Consider the following 17942-nt stretch of genomic DNA (forward strand, 5'->3'; position numbering starts at 1 on the left):
AATTTTAAAAAAAAAAAAAAACTTGTTTTGGTTATGAATATTGTAAAAACTTATTTTGTCAGACAGTCAGTTATTGTTGTTGTCATGAATATTTGTAAATACTGAATTTTAATATTTGAACTTCAAGTGAATTATTGGTTTACAAATCTATTTGAACGTAATGAATTTCATGTTCAAACAACTTGTAACTCAAATATTGTCCAAACATTTCATGAAACGAATCTATAAGTTGATTTTGAACCTAGAAGTGTTGCAAGTTAAAAACTAGTTTGAGATATGGAAATTACACAAGATAACTTTCAAAATTATGGTAAAAAGGCTATTTAACTCCAAAAATAACATTTAAGTTCAATTATAGATATTAAGTACGTATAATACTAGTGAATTTATGAATTTTGCCAAAAAATTAGCCAACACATAAATCATTCCATGTCTTTCATCCTTCCATTTGTCAGGTGTTTTAGTGGATTTAGGAGCCAAATTAGGGGACAAAGAGCAACCTGCTGTTCAACCTTTAGTTGACAACTTGACAATTGACATCCAATGAGAAAAATAATAATACACCAAACTAAATTAAAAATAAATGAAAAAAGTAAAAGATATCTAAATTACACAAAAAGAAAAAAGAAAAAGAAAAGAGCTTTAACTAAATAAAAAACCAGTCCTAAATTTGTTCTGTTCTTTTTGCTATTCCATCAACCTAACAACTTCTGTTTCAAAGTTTCCAAATACACCAACTTCCTGAAAAGCTGAAAAAAAAAAAAAAAAAAAGGAGAAAAAAACAATCCTGTTCAGTAAATCAATCTAAAGAAACATAGAAAAAACTAAAACCATATTGTTGTTTTCTCATGTTAATTTGCAGACCACTCTCTTTTTCCTCAATACAACAGGTTCCCTTCAGTTTTCCATATCAGAAACCAAAGAAAATCCAGACCCTTTTCAGCAAATGAGCCAAAAACATAATATAGCAACAAAGACTGGATTTTTTTGTGTTTGAAATGATTGTTGATGTTCATGTGAAGCTCACATTGGTGATTCAAATGAAGATTGATTTGGGTTAAGGAGGAAGGGAAAAAAAAAGTGGTTTTATTATTTGGTAAGAGATGAGCAAAGAATTCAGTGGCATTGTGAAGGCCTGGGAGTTCACGGTAAAGAAAGCAACAGCAAAGAAAAGAGCCAAAAAAAACATCATTTTTGCAACAATGTCAGTGGCACATGTTGATGATGACCTTGATACCCCTGGTGAGGTCTATTATGCTGAGAAAGTATTAAATAATGGGGATATATATACAGGGCAATGGAGTGATAATTGTCCTAATGGCCATGGGAAATATTTATGGTCAGATGGTTGTATGTATGTTGGTGATTGGGTTAAAGGGAAAACAATGGGAAAAGGAAAGTTTAGTTGGCCTTCTGGTGCAACCTATGAAGGGAAATTCAAGAATGGGTATATGGATGGTGAAGGGACTTATACAGGTTGTTCAAATGATACATATAGAGGTTCTTGGGTGATCAATATGAAACATGGTAAAGGAACCAGGGATTATGTGAATGGAGATCATTATGAAGGAGAGTGGCGACGCGGGCAGCCTGATGGACAAGGGAGGTATCAATGGATTAATGGGAATCAATATATTGGACAATGGAGAAATGGGAAGATGAATGGCAATGGTACAATGATTTGGGCTAATGGGAATAGGTATGATGGTTCTTGGGAAGATGGATTTCCTAAAGGGAATGGGACTTTTCGATGGGCAGATGGGAGTTTTTATGTTGGAATTTGGAGTAAGGATTCGAGGGAGCAGAGTGGGACTTATTATCCTTCAAGTTCGCGAACAGGTACTTACGATTGGGATCCTCAGGATGTTTATTCGAACGATCTACTAGGATGTCAGATTAGTCCAGGTGAAAGAATATCAGTGTACCCTTCACAAAAGATGGTTAGTTGGCCATGTGAAGGGGAATTTCTGCAGAAGCAGCCAATAGCAAAGACTCCGAAAGGAAATAAGCGAAATTCTGTGGATGGGAGGTTGAGCAATGGAGATGGATACAGTTGGGGATCAGAAGCTGATGCAGGTTCAAATAGTGTATATTCAGAACAACAAAGAGAGTCAAGTGAAGGAATGAGAAGCTTTTCGACTGACGATTTAGATAATTCAAGAGGATTTACACCACATTGCATCAAAATTCAACCGAATAAGAAGCCAGGAACAACAATATCGAAAGGCCATAAAAACTATGAGCTCATGCTTAATTTGCAGCTGGGAATAAGGTATTTGTTTGAATTGAATAGACTTTTGTTGTCTAAAGTTGTTGATTTTATTGATAACCACTCCTGTTCCTGTCTTTTTCTTGTGGCCCTTAATCGGAAAATTCTGCATATTAGAAGACCTTAATGTGTATTAGAAGCCTTCCTGCTTGTTTTGTTTATAGGGATGATAAAGGATAAACGATCAAGTTGGTCAAGTCCCTAGTGATGGTTATGGATTGTTACACATAGAAGTCCTTTTTGGGATCTTAACCTTACCTTAGTTTTGGTAGCATGGAATCTTTAATGGATGCACAAATATAACTCTTAAGTATCTAAGAAGAACAACTTGGATTTTTCATGGCAGTACTTTTAGATCTTTATTATATCATTTTGAATATGTTGCTGGCTGTAGCTCATTTATGGTGCCATGTCAGACATTCTGTAGGAAGGCCAGCTCCAGCTACATCACTTGATCTTAGAGCTACAGCTTTTGACACCAAAGAAAAGATATGGACAAAGTTCCCTACAGAAGGATCCAAGCATACTCCTCCACACCAGTCGACTGAGTTCAAATGGAAGGATTACTGCCCGTTAGTTTTCAGGTTAAATTACTACGCTATATTCTGAAATAAATAGACTATACAACATGTATGTTTATTCACAATGCATAACTGAAGCGAAGTTAGAATACTGCTTGGCTTAATGTGTTGTTGCAGGTACATAGCCTGCACCTTAATTGAGACATTAAAACTTGCTCCTTTATTTAATTAACATCCCAATTGTTTCGTAGATCAGGATAGCATTGAGAGTCTCTCAGCATTATAACATCAACTTGGTCTAACAATAACTATGTTTTCAGGACCCTTAGGAAATTGTTTAAAGTAGATCCAGCTGATTACATGATATCTATATGTGGAAATGATGCACTTCGAGAACTCTCATCCCCGGGAAAAAGTGGAAGCTTTTTTTACCTGACCAATGATGACAAGTACATGATAAAGACCTTAAAGAAGGCAGAAGTAAAAGTGAGTTAAATTTCTGCTTGTCGATTCTTAAACTTTGCATTCTGAATCTTTCTCTTTCAGCTTTATTCTGAATACTTGTATAGATTTGATAAAAATGTGAAACTGAAATTTCAAAGCCTACTTATAATCAAGAGACAATCTAAGGTTCACATCACCAGACAGTTGTCTTTGATGCATGCTTTTTAATAAGTTTTTGATATTTCAAATAGATTTATTCAAGTTGGTAACAAAATAAAAATCATGCTTCTTCTCGCCAGACAATATAAATTACTTGCTCCGTATCATTGATGTGCCTCCACTGATGCCTTAGTTCTTTGTAATCAAATTTCTTTTCAGTATCTTTGTGAATATTCTAAGCATACTTGTTACAAAAATTAGAGTCCACCAGGCATATTGATGTCTTTCAAGTAACCAATCTAGCCAATTAACTTTATGATGGAATCATATCACATATTTTCTCAGTTTACTTAAACATCTATACAATTTAATGGGGCTTCATTCACACAACTGCAGGTTCTTCTAGGAATGCTTCCAGCTTATTACAATCATGTTCGAGCATTTGAGAACACTCTAGTTACTAAATTTTTTGGTCTTCATTGTGTGAAGTTGAATGGACCGGCTCAGAAGAAGGTACATGAGACAACTAGAACAATGGCTAGTATTTGACAAGTTCATGAATTTGTTCTGTCCTTTTTCATTAATGGAGTTTGTTGCAGGTTCGGTTTGTCATTATGGGGAACTTGTTCTGTACTGAGTATGCCATTCACAGACGTTTTGACTTGAAAGGTTCTTCCCATGGCCGTGTCACTGAGAAACCTGAATCTCAAATTGATCCCACTACTACCCTCAAGGACCTGGATCTCAATTTTATATTCAGGCTCCAGAAAGTTTGGTTCCAAGAGTTCTGCAGGTGTCTTTTCTTTCCTCTTTCTCTCCTGTAGTCGTAGACATGTAGCCTAAGCCAGGGTCAAACTACATTCTAAATTTTACCTTCAGTTTTGCTCCTTTTCACAAAGTGTGCTAAACTTTCTGTTGCACAGGCAAGTGGACCGCGATTGTGATTTCCTTGAACAGGAGAGAATCATGGACTACAGTCTTTTGGTTGGAGTTCACTTTCGAGAAGTTTCAGGTTCCGGTGAACCAGTCACAACTGAGCCGCGTAGTTCTGGAGTTCGGACTCCTACTGGTATACATGTCTTCTGATATCATTTCTTCTTGGAATGCTAGATGAAGAAGGATTTTCATTTCTTCTTTTGTTTCAGCTAATGCAGACCAAGATGGTGATGTATCAACTCCTCGACTTTCCAGGGCTGACATGGATCTTCTTTTTGATCCTTCCGGGTAAACCACACTCATGAGGATTATATCATTTGAAATTACTTGTCATTTTTCTGCTTTTGCTCTAGTAATTAACTTGAATGGATTTTTGGCAGATGGGCTTCCATTAGATTGGGTATCAACATGCCAGCAAAGGCTGAATTAACAGTGAGAAGAGGCGATTTTGAGGCACAGCTAGTGGGAGAGCCGACAGGGCAGTATTATGATGTCATCCTATTCTTTGGTATAATCGATATACTACAGAATTATGACATAAGCAAGAAGCTGGAGCATGCATATAAAGCATTCCAATATGATCCAACTTCAATCTCTGCAGTTGATCCCAAGCAGTACTCAAAACGTTTTCGGGATTTCGTATTGAAAGTTTTTGCAGAAGACACTTGAAATTTCAGAAAATGATGACACAGGGTTTTTCACTCCCAGCTAGTAAGCCTTCCATGTACAGTCGATATTCGCTGAGGTAACCTTGCTAACCACACAACAATGGTGAGAACTATATGGTCATGAAAGCTCGGATGCTTGTTCTTGGAATGACGGATTCTGGCTATGTTCCCCATCAAGACAAGCTGCCATGGCAAAAGAAGGGCACTGCACTTTCCTTTTCCTTTTATTTATATATATATAGAGAGAGAGAAAGATTACAGGCATATAATCCAGAATTCAGCAAAGGCATAGAGTAGTTTTGTGAGTAAATGACCAGCCATGTAATTTTTAAGCCTGCCTGCCCCAATTGTACATGAAAAATAGAAGGGTGAAGCTGAGGTAGGGTGGATTTTTCTTGCAACACAATTTTTTGATCCAGAGTGACGACTCTCTGGTAATATACTTATGGAATAAACATGTATAGCACGCCAAAGTGGGAAAAGAGGAAATTGGAAATCTCTTAATTTGGACAAAACTTTCACTTCTCTAAAACATTATTTTGTAACATCTTCTATCACAAAACAAAGCGAAAGAGACCATCAACTAGTTCTAAGCCATCCCTCAGAATTAATCAACAATTCAAAGTCTTTTTGCTGCATATTCTTGATAAAATAGTATTTACATATAGATGCAGGAGGATTTATTTTGTGAAAACAATACAAGTTAAACGATCCCATCTTCATCTATCGGCTCATGGCCTCATGCTAGCATGCTCGTCTGGGAGCTATGCTGAATCTAGAGTAAGGGAGGATGACAATATTGGATAAAATAAATAGTAGTAGTTCAAAGGGAGTTAGGTACAAGCGCTATAGAGATCAAAACACTTTATTCGTCTTGAGGCATATTAAAATTACCAATTCAAGGGAAAGATCCTCTTTGTTAACTATAGAGGGATGCACAAATGAGCTCGCTTTTGCATCTTATTTTTGGCAATAATCCTTAGCTTCGGGGTGTTCTCTCTTCTATGGCAGCAAAAGAATGATAATGGTAAGAGCAATCCATCGAATGAGTTATTTTAATATCAGAAAAGCTTCTCAAGTATTTCAAATTAGTCTGACGGACTCGAATTGCCTTTGTGTCATCATATGAAGTCTCAAGAAAATGAATATAGCAGTTAATCTGTTGCACGATTTTGAATAGAATATGGTAGGTCTTAACTAAGGAGAAATTGGTCGACTTCAAGTTTGAAAGTGCATTAAAGGAACATGTATGCACGCCATATAGTTGTATGGAGTAGTGGGAGAGTGGGTTGCATTGAACTTTCATACTATCAATTTGATGTTTGAAAAGTTCTTTTCTTAAAGAAAATAAATTGACTAAATCTTGCGAAGACTAAAGAAAAATTCAAAACAGGAGTACAAATTTTGCAAGTCTTGAAAGAGGAAGACTTTCATGCAGATAACTTTTTTCTTTAACTTTTGAAAACTTCTTTCTAATTAAACACATAAGAGAAGGATTCTTCAATATTTATGAGAACTGCAAAAACAGCTTTAGTGTTGCTTATTAATTTTTACAAAAACTGAAATCTTTTCTCTAATGGCGTTTGGGTCACTTTTACAAACCAAAAGATTGTAAAAATGCCATTTGTTGCCCGTACGTAACGGGTAGATGAATACTAACACCTCTTCTTTTTAAGTTTTAATGTACAATCAATATTGTTTGAATTGACTCTAATTTGAAATATATGCTGTGTGTGCATCTAATTAAGTATTTAATTGACAGAATCAATGTCTGAATCCAAACCAAAGAAATCAGATACTTTACCTCTCCTATACTTTTTTTGGGAACAGGTTTTCTCTCTCACACACAGAACACCTCCTATTGCATTTCACTTCTGTGAATTTTCCTCTACTCCTTATAATAAGTGAATATTAGAAATTAGAGTGGTTTGATGCAAAAACTCGTTGCTTGCACGTCTTAATTGTTCACATGTGCTAGAGTTTAATACTACTGCCGACAAGTTCGCTCCAAGTCGATCTCTCAAGAAATTGGAACAAAGGCATTTGTTTGTCATCTTAATTTCTAAAGTTGACAGCCAAAAAAGACTTATAAATCTTAAAAAGTGCGAGAGTCGAGAGAAACGAAAAAAGGAAAAGGAAAAAGGAAAAGGAGAGGTATCAAAGTAATTAGAGATAGGTGACCACGACCGTATAAAAGGGGAGTTGGTAACCAAACAAAGGACTTTGCTAACTACTCCAAAGTCCAAAGCTAGAGATGAGAGGTTGACCTATTATAATTTATAAGGCATTTAAAATCGAAATTATAAGTTTCACCCCCTTTATTATTTATCTACTTCATCATGTGACAACACTAAGCCAAAAGTTACAGATAGTCTATTAGGTGCAACACTTTCACAATTCATAAAATGTGCAAGTTGTTATAAGGTGTAATCCCGTTAGTGGAACTTTTCACGATTCAATTAACTGAATTTGAAATTGAATAATACTAGAAGACTATTTGAGTTCCTTTTTTCCTTCTCAGAAACAGGCTGGAAAGGAGAATATCTGAGCCCATTGTTTTACATTCATGATATAGCATTATAACAGAGATCGTCTCGAGCAACATAATCACGCCCTTAAAACTCAGTATTAACGAATTAAAAAAAAAACTAAAATCCGTATATTAGTGAAGCTAAACTTAAAGAAACGATTGATAACAAATAAGGATTCTGGTGTACTCCCTTTATTCTCGGAAGTCAGAACAATTAACCAGAAGTTCTTACTACTTACTAGAGAAGCTTATTAGCAACTACAGTTTCTGCTTGATTTTTGGCATCACAAACATATTATGCCATGAGGCATTCTATTCTTCCATTGGTTAATTAGCAATAGTGAAGAATATTTTTATGGGTTAAAGGACTATAGTATTTTCCTATACACGACGCTATGAATATTTTGTTACATTTAACCTATACTTTGATACATTAGTCCTTTGTATACAAATTTCTACAGAGGATCTATTCTAATTAGATCCTTCGGAGGGACAGATTCCACAAGCTTGTCCATACTTCAAATACAACCAAACCTGCTTATCGCACGAAACGTTACAAGCATTACCAGGGCTCGGAGTTGTTGCGCAGGAAACCTTTGTTTTCTGTGGGGAGAGACCAACCTTCCTCCATCAAGATGAGGTTAAGGCGAATCATTAATTTCTCCATAGCTGCTTCTTCCTCCATATTATCTATCAAACCAGACGATTCCTTCACCATAATGCAATTCTGTAAAGTTAGTCAATGATAGAAATGAAAACGAAACAAATGCAAGAGTCACTAAACAGAGGAAGATTACCTTTCGGTCCTTGTATAACGTAAGGTACTGGAGTGCTTCCTTATAAAATCCACAATGGTAGAGTAGAACGCCATAATCTCTCAATTCCTTAGGATCAGTTTGCAAGAGGATAAGATGTTCACATGCTGCCAAGAGAATAAATATCATAACAGGCAAATATAGACCCGACAAATTGTATACCTAGAGCCCATTTGGATTAGCCGAAAAAAAGTGGCTTTTAATCATAAGTGCTTAAAGTACTTTTTAAGTGCCGAAAGTTATTTTATAAATAAACAGTTAAGTGTTTGGATAAAAGTGCTTAAAGAGTTTTTAGAAGTAAAGGTAATATTGGAATTAACAGAAAATATAAAGGATAAAAGGGCAAAGTTGTTGGTCAAACCAAAATGTCTTTTAAGCCAAAAAAAAATAAGTTGGGGTTGAGCAACTTCTTGATTTTGGCTTATTTTAAGCACTTTTTAACTTAATTTAAGTTGTTTTCAATTTTACCAAACACCCAAATAAGTAAAAAATGGCTTATAAGCTGGTTTGACCAACTTATAAGCCAATCCAAACGGGCTCCTAGTAATAAAAAGCCTCTGGGATAATATCAGAAGAAAGCACATTAAAACTTCAAACTGAAGATTGGGAAGCGTTTTATATCACTTTAAAGGAGGATGTCCCAAACTCTTTAGATTAGTCTGAAAAAACGCATGAACCATCAAAAAAAAAAAAAAGGCTGGCACTGGTTTCCAGTCAACTCACCATAATTTCTTATCAGCACAAATTATAAAACGGAAGTGAAACATAGAAGTTCAGGCAGAAGTAATTGTCCTCCAGCCTATTGTTGGACCATAATAGCTTCCTAAGAAACAATGTTGAACGCCATCTTAGTACCCCTCCAATAAACCCTTTTTAGAAGAAATAAGAAAGAAAAAGAGGGTGTCTCTTCCAGGAAGGGAAAGTACCACAGATTAAAGTTGAAAGTTCATCTGTATTTCTCATTCTCAAAAACCTCTGATGTGTTTATCTAACGTAGCATTCATTCTTATAGGTCAGGAGGGATTGAATTACAAATGAACCCAAATTCCCCAAGGAATATCAGTCATTAAACAGAATCAAAGTTTCTCGCTTTTACAGTTCATAAGTTTTTAAACAAGACAGTTCGTAGGGCTCATGTTCTGCTTCCTTTTATAGCAGTATAAATCCAAAATAATCACCGTCAGAGATCAGGAAGAAGCCTGCTCTACTGGAGTCATGAAGAAAAAAATCTGACAGCATATATCTGACTGTCATATACCTTCAACTATGCAATGTGGAATTTGGACAAATGAGCATGCACTGCGAGGGGAGGTGATACCGGAGAATATGGATGGAATCATGGAAACGGGTTGGAGGACTAAAAACATCACTGTCCTTGTTGGTGCGACCTGTGGAGGAACATTATGAAGGAACAGGAAGAACTCAGCAGCAACATCACATGAGCAGGATCAGCTTTTGGGAGCACATATGGTGTGGCGAAAAAAATTTTTTTTTTTTTTTTTTTGGTAATTTGTGGCGATAATTTTTGAGGCTAGTATTCCTAAATATTTACAGAGCCTCGTGTCAAAAGTGGAAGACAGTCCAACAGGTATGAAAGGCTACAGAAGGGGTGTTCCTTGGGCCTAAAAGTAAGGAGAAACATTTAGGCTATGGAGGTAGCAGAATTCTAAAACTTACTGAAATGCTCAAAGAACATAACACATCATTCGGGAACCAGGCTCGTGGAAGTGGGGGAAGGCAGCAGTGGATCTTTCTTTGTAATGTCCTATTACAATGAGCTTTTAATCAGGGAGGATTTAGGATTCTCGCACCTCTCAATATGGATAACCAGGGCGCCAAGAATACTTTTTCGCTTGGTTAGTGGCATGAGGAGTGATCCCAACAGCTGAAAACTTGAGGAAAAGAAGAATCAGTTATGTTAGTTGGTGCTTAATGTGCAATCAGGCAAAGATGTGAACCACCTCCTTCTGTTTTGCCGACTAGCTATGCACTTATGGTGGGAGTAGGTGGGAGTCATGAGATGGTTCAGAATACAGCGAACGATGTTAGGGAATGTGAAGGAGGCATTGTTTAGCTGGACTTGTAGAAGACGGAAGAGAAGACGTAGGGCGTCAGAACATCGCCATGAGCACTTATATGGGTCATTAGGAAAGAGAAAAATAGGAGCACTTTTGATGGAAAATAGACTGAGTTTGTACATTTGAGGAATAACCACTAATTTATAGTTTCCTTTTAGTTCATCCATGAGGTTTATTGGAGTGCCATCACATGTACAATTATTACTTATCAAAATTGAAACGTACAAGAGTTATGCCTCAATGGAGCCGATAATAATTCTTAAGAATATAACCTTACTTTTTCATGGGGAAGAGGGAAAAACTTGAATGCACATACCAGAGAGTGCACGTCTCATGTCCCCAAAACGAACATTGGTCCAAACACCACGCTCTAGCCGATGCAGAGCAGCCTTGACAGATGCAAGCTCGAATGCACTGCATGGAAAATGATACAAAAAGGATGGGTTGCAAAATCAAAACATTGATATAGAAGGATGGACAAACAAGTGTAGTCTTATATTATAAGCAGGGAATTTAAGGATGGATTTCGCAACTGCTGGAACACCTTTCTTCTGAATCGTTGGTACTTTCCAAACAGTTGGCAGCTCGTGCTGCTCTCAGGAAAGGACTCTTAGTATGATCAAGCTGAAATGGCCAGAAAGCATCCTTCAAATCTTTCAGCATCTGTAGACAGACATGGAGCAACTATAAGCAGAATAAAACAAATAGAAGCACATCCAATTTTAAGTTAATTGACAATCAGATGGAGAGCTTTTGGAAATATGACAGCAAGAAAATGCAACTACATGAAGGCCCATTGCAAAAATGAAGAGTAGTTGTATTGTCCGAAAGTAGCTTTAGCAGGTTTCTCTTCAGAATATCCTCTCAGATTCTGGAAACGGAACGAATCAGTAGTAGCAGTATACCTCTTTCGTAAGTAAATTAACTGTCCCAAACGGGGCCCAGCCTTAGCACAAAAGGTGTCAGCAGCATAAAAGCAAAGCAACCAGATACACAGCCAATGTGATACAGTAAAACCGATATCTACCTCTTTCAATCAGTTATTCAATGAGGTCAAATAACTAAATAATAGAGTTGTCGAATTTATATATGGAATGAAAGAAATTCAAATGTGAATAGATTCAATCACTCTCTGAGGAAAATTTACCTCCTCTAGCAACGATTGTGCAGTCATGACATGTGATTGATCAGATTCTTTAGTTTTTTGTTTGCAATAGCCTCGAGGGGAGCTCGAAGAATCGTGAGGGAAGAAAACCTCAATATCAAAACTTAAAAGGCCCCACAAGCGCAGCATCTTTAATATCTCTGAGTATAGAAGGGAAAGTAGTGAAGCAGAACCACAACGATGTGTTAAAACCTGAAGTAAAGCAAAAAATGTTGGTTTAACATGAAGGCTATAATTTGTATACACGATAAACAGAAGAGGGAAAGGGGCACACTGAGTGAAGATAAAGAGCCCGCGGCTCTGATTGATTCGTCGCACCAGACCTTCGGAAACCCTGTGAATTGAACCATATCAGAATTTTGAAAAATAATGTTGATCAATAGAGGAAACAAGATCAACCATAAACCTCAATCAACCAACCAGTATCTCCTACTCACAAATTAAGGAAAAACATGCGAGCAGATACAATATCTAGTTGAAACATGAACACGTTTCCAATAACACAACTAAATAAATAATCAAGTTCATGTTTCCCTCATGAAATATTGTGCTGCAATCAGATCCAATAATACTTGTCAGCCTCAGTCATGAAAATGGAACTTCTTTAGTGCATACCATTTTGCAGTTGTATCCAGTTGCATGAAAAAGACAGGTTATTTGTACTAATCACCAAAGGATTCTTCTGCATGCCCTTTTTCAAGCAAAATGAAAAAAAAAAAAAAAAAAAAAATCAAAGTTTTCCAATTCTAGATGAAAATTCCGTCTTCCTCTTCCTAGCTGTATAGTTTTCAGTTTTCAGTTTCACTGTGTGTGTCTTGTAGTTATGGGGTTTGTTCCCTTCCCACTGACTGAAAGCAAAGGGTGGGAAAAGAAGGTATTCCCCACGAGAGCCATCTTTCAATAATTGAAGTATTTCACAAATGGTCCACCTTTCCAGCTCTATATAATGATGGGAAAGGGTGAAAGGTGAACAGAAGTGCAAAAATCAACCAGCAAAGGCTCAACGTCACAACTGATATGTGCAATTTAAATTGAATATTGCTTGCAACTCCAACTAACTTCTTACTCCTCACCTCTCTTTAAAGAAACATCCAAGTAATGAATCAGGTCTTGATTCACTGCTGTAAATGACAAGTTTACTTGTCTCAGTAATTATAGCCATTCATGGCATAGGGCACACAATTTCGAAGTAGAAACTTCCTACCACGATTCAAAAAGCTGTCAAGTGACATGCTTCTTAGGCTCAAAAGTCTCTATTAATCTCCCACTTGATTGGTACCGTTCAATGATGCAATAACTCACCTCCTTTTCATAAAACTCCTAAATTAACCTATTAACACTTCAAGTTTTTTTGATGAAGCCTATCAATACTTTAAATTCCAATCTTTTAGGCTCATGGAACATGTAAGCTTCTTTCTTCATATCAAAATACGATATAATGTGGCGAAGCAGTGCATAATTGATTACTAAGCATTCGTTTCCAAACAGATACACGGAACTTAACAAATAATTAAAACAAATAAACTCTAAAAGAAGCTAACAAGATAGAAATCAAATAAACTTACCTTATTAACGTACAAGTACTTTTCTAAACAGTGAATGAAGTGTTCTGGAGAGGATGTAAACGAAGAGCTATAACGTGTGCAATATCCCATCGAAAGATGATCCAATCTCTCCACAAAATCATCAACAGGTAGCGGAACAGAGGAGTGTGAAACAAGGGAATCATCCTCAGCTGCTATATGAAGTGCAGCTTTTCCTAAATCAACCCCTCTATTTATGCAAATACTCGTTTCTCTCTCAATATCTGATAATTTCCGAATTTGAGAGCAGAAACCTTCTCTTGCTATCTGTTAATCACCGTAAATAAGGTCATTCAACTATGACAAATTATGTATCAAAGTCATTCAACTTCGTGGTTTTTTTATAAGATCACTCAGCCAAATTTATCATAAAAAATCTGACATGGCAAAATAAATTAATTTTTTTGCCGGGTTGACATGGACGCCACAAATAAAATAGGCGTAAAATTAAAGGAGACTAATGGATGTAAACAAATAGCTTGCCCCGCTAGAATGCCTAATCTATGCAGAGTGGATGCTCTATTCAGCAATAGAGGATGTCCCTGCATAACTTGTTGAAGGATTTGCCATACAATCTTGTCGAATTTTACTCTTAGCAATTCCTATGTTGGAAGCAAGATGTTGTCTAATTAGACCACGAATTACAAATGTCTGGAAAAGTCCTATTCGTATTTCACGAGGCATATATTATACCAAATGACAAATCAAAATTGGTCTACATATGAGACTAACAAAATCAACAACACATAATATAATTTTGATTTTAAAGAAAAAAGAATACATACACGGGCATGGGTAGTATTGACACCAAACGCATCAAGAGCATCATGAAGGACAAATTTGAGATCATTTTGTGATAATCCCGGGCCGGGTCCTGGAGGTGTAAATTGAGAATTACTACAATATATGATAGTGGTAGTAGTGTCTTTGGAAGATGGGAAATTGCAGAATTTAGAAGGATAGGCATAGGCTCCACAAAGCCATGGACAAGCCAAACTACTCATTGCTCCACACTTTAGTCTCTTACCAACAACTGCTATTTCTTCTACAATTAATTTTCATATCCTTTTTTGAGAGAAGATAATAGTATGTCTTCAGGTAGGAGAAATATCTGCTATGATGGCGGCCCCCATGCTTTTCTCGTTGGCATGTCCGGTCATAACTCCATCCGCGTATATCAGAAACTCTTTATAACATTTAAAAAAAATTAAAATTGATTTTTTATATTATATTTTACTTTTCTATAGCAATATTTTATTTATAACAATGACAACTTTATAACGACAATCTTTATAAAATTATTCCTCATATAACAGTTATTTACTTTTTTTTGGTAATATAATTATTAACCATCTTTATAAAATAGAATATCTATAACTACCCATAATTAGTATAGATTTTGACTAAATATTTAATTTAATATTTTAATATATTATATTTATGACAGAATATTACATACGAATTACTACTATATATAAGGAAAACTTAGGGACTTTTGTAGTCCTCACAAGAATTTCCAAATTTTTTAAAAACTTTTTAAGTAATTACTTTTAGGTCCTAATCTTATTTATTTAAGTCAAATTTATTTTTTTGTTTTTAAGTGTCTACTTTTCAAAATTTATCGAACCTCCTATCATTTTCCATGTTCTTTGGTTTTCTATTTGGTGCTCGATATCCGCATTTCCTCAATTATTATATAATTATTGTATGCTCCCTCCAAAATTTTTTTCCATATCCATGTTCGAACTCGATCTCTAATTAAGGAGAAGAGATTATTGTACAAGTTAAATTATGTATTTATCTTAAAAGTTCATTAACTATGTATAGATTATTTATTTAGAGCTAAATAATTTTAGAAAATTAGGATACATAACTTATAAATGTCAAATTAAATTCGGCTCCGCATTTGATTTGAAGTAAATAATTTCATCAAAATGGAAGTTAAAATATTAAAAGAGTGCAATTAAAGTTTTGCTTTCATATATTGAAAATATATTTATATGAAATTTAATTATTACTAACGTAATTACCCACTTGTGGGACTACAATAGGTATATGATTGTTGTTGTTGTACACTTGTACTAACACAAATTATACTTCTTTAATTAAAATATCTATTTTTATATATAGTGGCCCCCCGGAAGACGGCCTCACATAACTAGTATATATATATATATGTGGAGTTTGATGCAACACTCCTATCATTGAAGAGATTATTGTCATGTCATTAAAGTGGAAGAACAAGAGAATATGGAAGCCGAAGACAACAATAAGTGCTGACGAAGAACCTCAACCTATTATTACTTAGACCGGATTAGAAGATTCAATAGTTCAATTCTTAGAATCCCTTCGAGAGAAAGCAATCGGATACCCGTTTGTTGAAAGTTTACATGCAAATCTTCGTAAATTCAAGTGTTATACCATCACCAAGAGATTGGATTCTACAAAATAAACTACAATTATAAATTTCTCCCATTTCTTGAAAGAATTTAATTTTAAGTACTATAGATTTAAAATATGAGCCTTAGAGCTTAAAATTTTATACATTCAGTAGTGAATTTATTGAAGTTGTATTAACTTTCTTTAATGTTTAGTTAGTGAAGCATTCATATCTTTGAGATTTAAAATTTAAATCATTTATTATTTATTACAACATTAAAAATAAAAATAGATTTTGTGCATCTTTTTTACCTATAACAGTTAACTATTATTTAAATGTCAAATCTTTGTTATATGTGTATAATAACAATTCTCTATAACAGTCAAAAAATTTCGAATCCAACGATGCTGTTATAGAGAGATTTGATTGTATATATACGAATCCTGTATATACCCCCGATCTAATTTAAGTGTTACTTTTTTCTAATATTTTTATATTTAGTTAGCTGACAATTCAAATATGCAAGTTTTAATTCATAAGATTTAAAAGGACATTACACACATTAATTTAGGATCGCAAGATTCAAAAATCTTATTTCTGCTTTATATATATAATAAGTGCCATGGAGGGACGAACACAGCAGTCCCTCCTTGTACCCGCTGCTTCACGGATTATACCCGCATTAAATTCTTATGCCATGAGCTTATAATTTGTGCACTTTATCCAACTATTTTTATATCCCATGTAGACATGTGTCATAGTACTTAATATTTATTCTCTTCTCATGTATAAACCTATGCACTTTAAATTTAATTCTCCGACACATTTATTTCCTCCGTGCACTTTTACTTGTTCACTTTTGACTTTTCGTGTTCTAGCTGAATATTTATTCTCTTCTCATGCATAGACATGTGCAGTTCAATTTTAATTCTCCTACACAAATTTATTTCTTCCGTGCACTTTAATTTGTTCACTTTTGACTTTTCACATTCTTTGAGAATTAATAAATCCCACGTGGATATATGTCATAGTACTAAATATTTATTCTCTTCTCATGTATACACGTGTGCACTTATATTTTAATTCTCCGACACATATTTATTTCCTCCGTGCACTTTTACTTGTTCATTTTGACTTTTCACATTATTTAAAAATTAATAAATGAAGTACTCCTTCCGTCCCATATTACTTGGCCACATTACTATACTTGACTTTTCACGTTCTTTAATTAATAAAAATGAAGTACTCCTTCGTTCATATTAACGTAGACATGTGTCATAGTACTTAATATTTAATTCCCTTCTCATGTATAGACGTACGCACTTTAAATTTAATTCTCCACACATTTATTTCCTCCGTGCACTTTTATTTGTTCACTTTTGATTTTCGTGTTCTAGCTAAATATTTATCTCTCTTCGATGTATAGACATATGCAATTCAATTTTAATTCTCCTACACAAATTTATTTCCTCCGTGCACTTTAATTTGTTCATTTTTTACTTTTCACATTCTTTGACAATTAATAAATCTCACGTGGATATATGTCATAGTATTAAATATTTATTCTCTTCTCATGTATACACGTGTGCACTTCTATTTTAATTCTCCGACACATATTTATTTCCTCCGTGCACTTTTACTTGTTCATTTTTACTTTTCACGTTATTTAAGAATTAATAAATGAAGTACTCCTTCCGTCCCATATTACTTGGCCACATTACTATACTTGACTTTTTATGTTCTTTAAGAATTAATAAAAATGAAATACTCCCTTCGTCCATATTACTTGGCCACATTACTAAAAACATATGTCTATTTTTCTATTCTATATTTATCTTCTTTTCTATTTCTATTATTCCCGTTTTTCTTCTTTCTCAATACTTTAAACCTGAAGAGAGGACGAACAATAGCAGTGCAAATTTGCACCAAAAGTTATTTTAACGCTCCTACACATAACTTATTCACTTTTGACTTTTCACGTTCTTTGAAAATTAATAAATCAAGTATATATTTTATCATAATATCCATATTTATTGGTATATAGTCTCAATAGCCTCAGAAAATGATTTGAAAATGAATAATTAATGTGAAGGGTAAAATAAGAAGAAGAATTTTTTTCCTTGATATGTTAACATCGACAAGTAAAAGTAAAGGGAGGGAGTGACATTTATCCCGATTTTCCTTCATTGTCAATACTTTACTTATTTACTCTCTTTTGCATTCTCTGATTATTGTTTCTTTACATTTATAAAATGTATTACTTTATATTTTCATTTCAGAATTAAAATTTGGTGATTAATGATATAACATATATCTTACTAATTTTGACTTCTTTGTAACAATTAATATAAAAAATTATAATATATTTTTAAATTAATTTAATAAAAATATTTT

At 34.5% G+C, this 17942-nt stretch overlaps 2 protein-coding genes across 6 annotated transcripts; one reads left to right on the top strand and one right to left on the bottom strand.

Moving 5' to 3' along the window:
* Positions 1 to 453: 453 nt before the first annotated feature.
* LOC132063723 (phosphatidylinositol 4-phosphate 5-kinase 6-like) lies at positions 454 to 5486 on the top strand. 2 transcript variants are annotated; one of them, XM_059456413.1, is made up of 8 exons: positions 454 to 2272; positions 2686 to 2853; positions 3111 to 3276; positions 3790 to 3906; positions 3993 to 4186; positions 4317 to 4462; positions 4548 to 4617; positions 4710 to 5486. In XM_059456413.1, the coding sequence occupies exons 1-8, from the start codon at positions 1104 to 1106 to the stop codon at positions 4996 to 4998; spliced, it is 2319 nt and encodes a 772-aa protein (XP_059312396.1). In that variant the 5' UTR covers positions 454 to 1103; the 3' UTR covers positions 4999 to 5486. The 2 variants fall into 2 exon arrangements, with proteins under 2 accessions (XP_059312396.1, XP_059312395.1); XM_059456412.1 differs by having other exon boundaries at positions 459 to 2272; positions 4539 to 4617.
* Positions 5487 to 7690: 2204 nt separating this feature from the next.
* LOC132063724 (uncharacterized) lies at positions 7691 to 14266 on the bottom strand. 4 transcript variants are annotated; one of them, XM_059456417.1, is made up of 8 exons: positions 13954 to 14265; positions 13151 to 13435; positions 11860 to 11919; positions 11568 to 11777; positions 10965 to 11083; positions 10737 to 10834; positions 8325 to 8449; positions 7691 to 8217 (listed from the first exon to the last, which is right to left on the bottom strand). In XM_059456417.1, exons 1-8 carry the CDS (start codon positions 14170 to 14172, stop codon positions 8182 to 8184), a joined length of 1152 nt encoding a protein of 383 aa, XP_059312400.1. In that variant the 5' UTR covers positions 14173 to 14265; the 3' UTR covers positions 7691 to 8181. The 4 variants fall into 4 exon arrangements, with proteins under 4 accessions (XP_059312400.1, XP_059312397.1, XP_059312402.1 ...); XM_059456414.1 differs by having other exon boundaries at positions 7691 to 8236; positions 13954 to 14264; XM_059456419.1 differs by having other exon boundaries at positions 8080 to 8217; positions 8325 to 8411; positions 13954 to 14266.
* Between the last annotated feature and the right edge of the window lie 3676 nt (positions 14267 to 17942).

The sequence above is a fragment of the Lycium ferocissimum genome, chromosome 7, assembly GCF_029784015.1.
Source record: "Lycium ferocissimum isolate CSIRO_LF1 chromosome 7, AGI_CSIRO_Lferr_CH_V1, whole genome shotgun sequence".
In the NCBI taxonomy this organism is placed as follows: Eukaryota; Viridiplantae; Streptophyta; class Magnoliopsida; order Solanales; family Solanaceae; genus Lycium; species Lycium ferocissimum.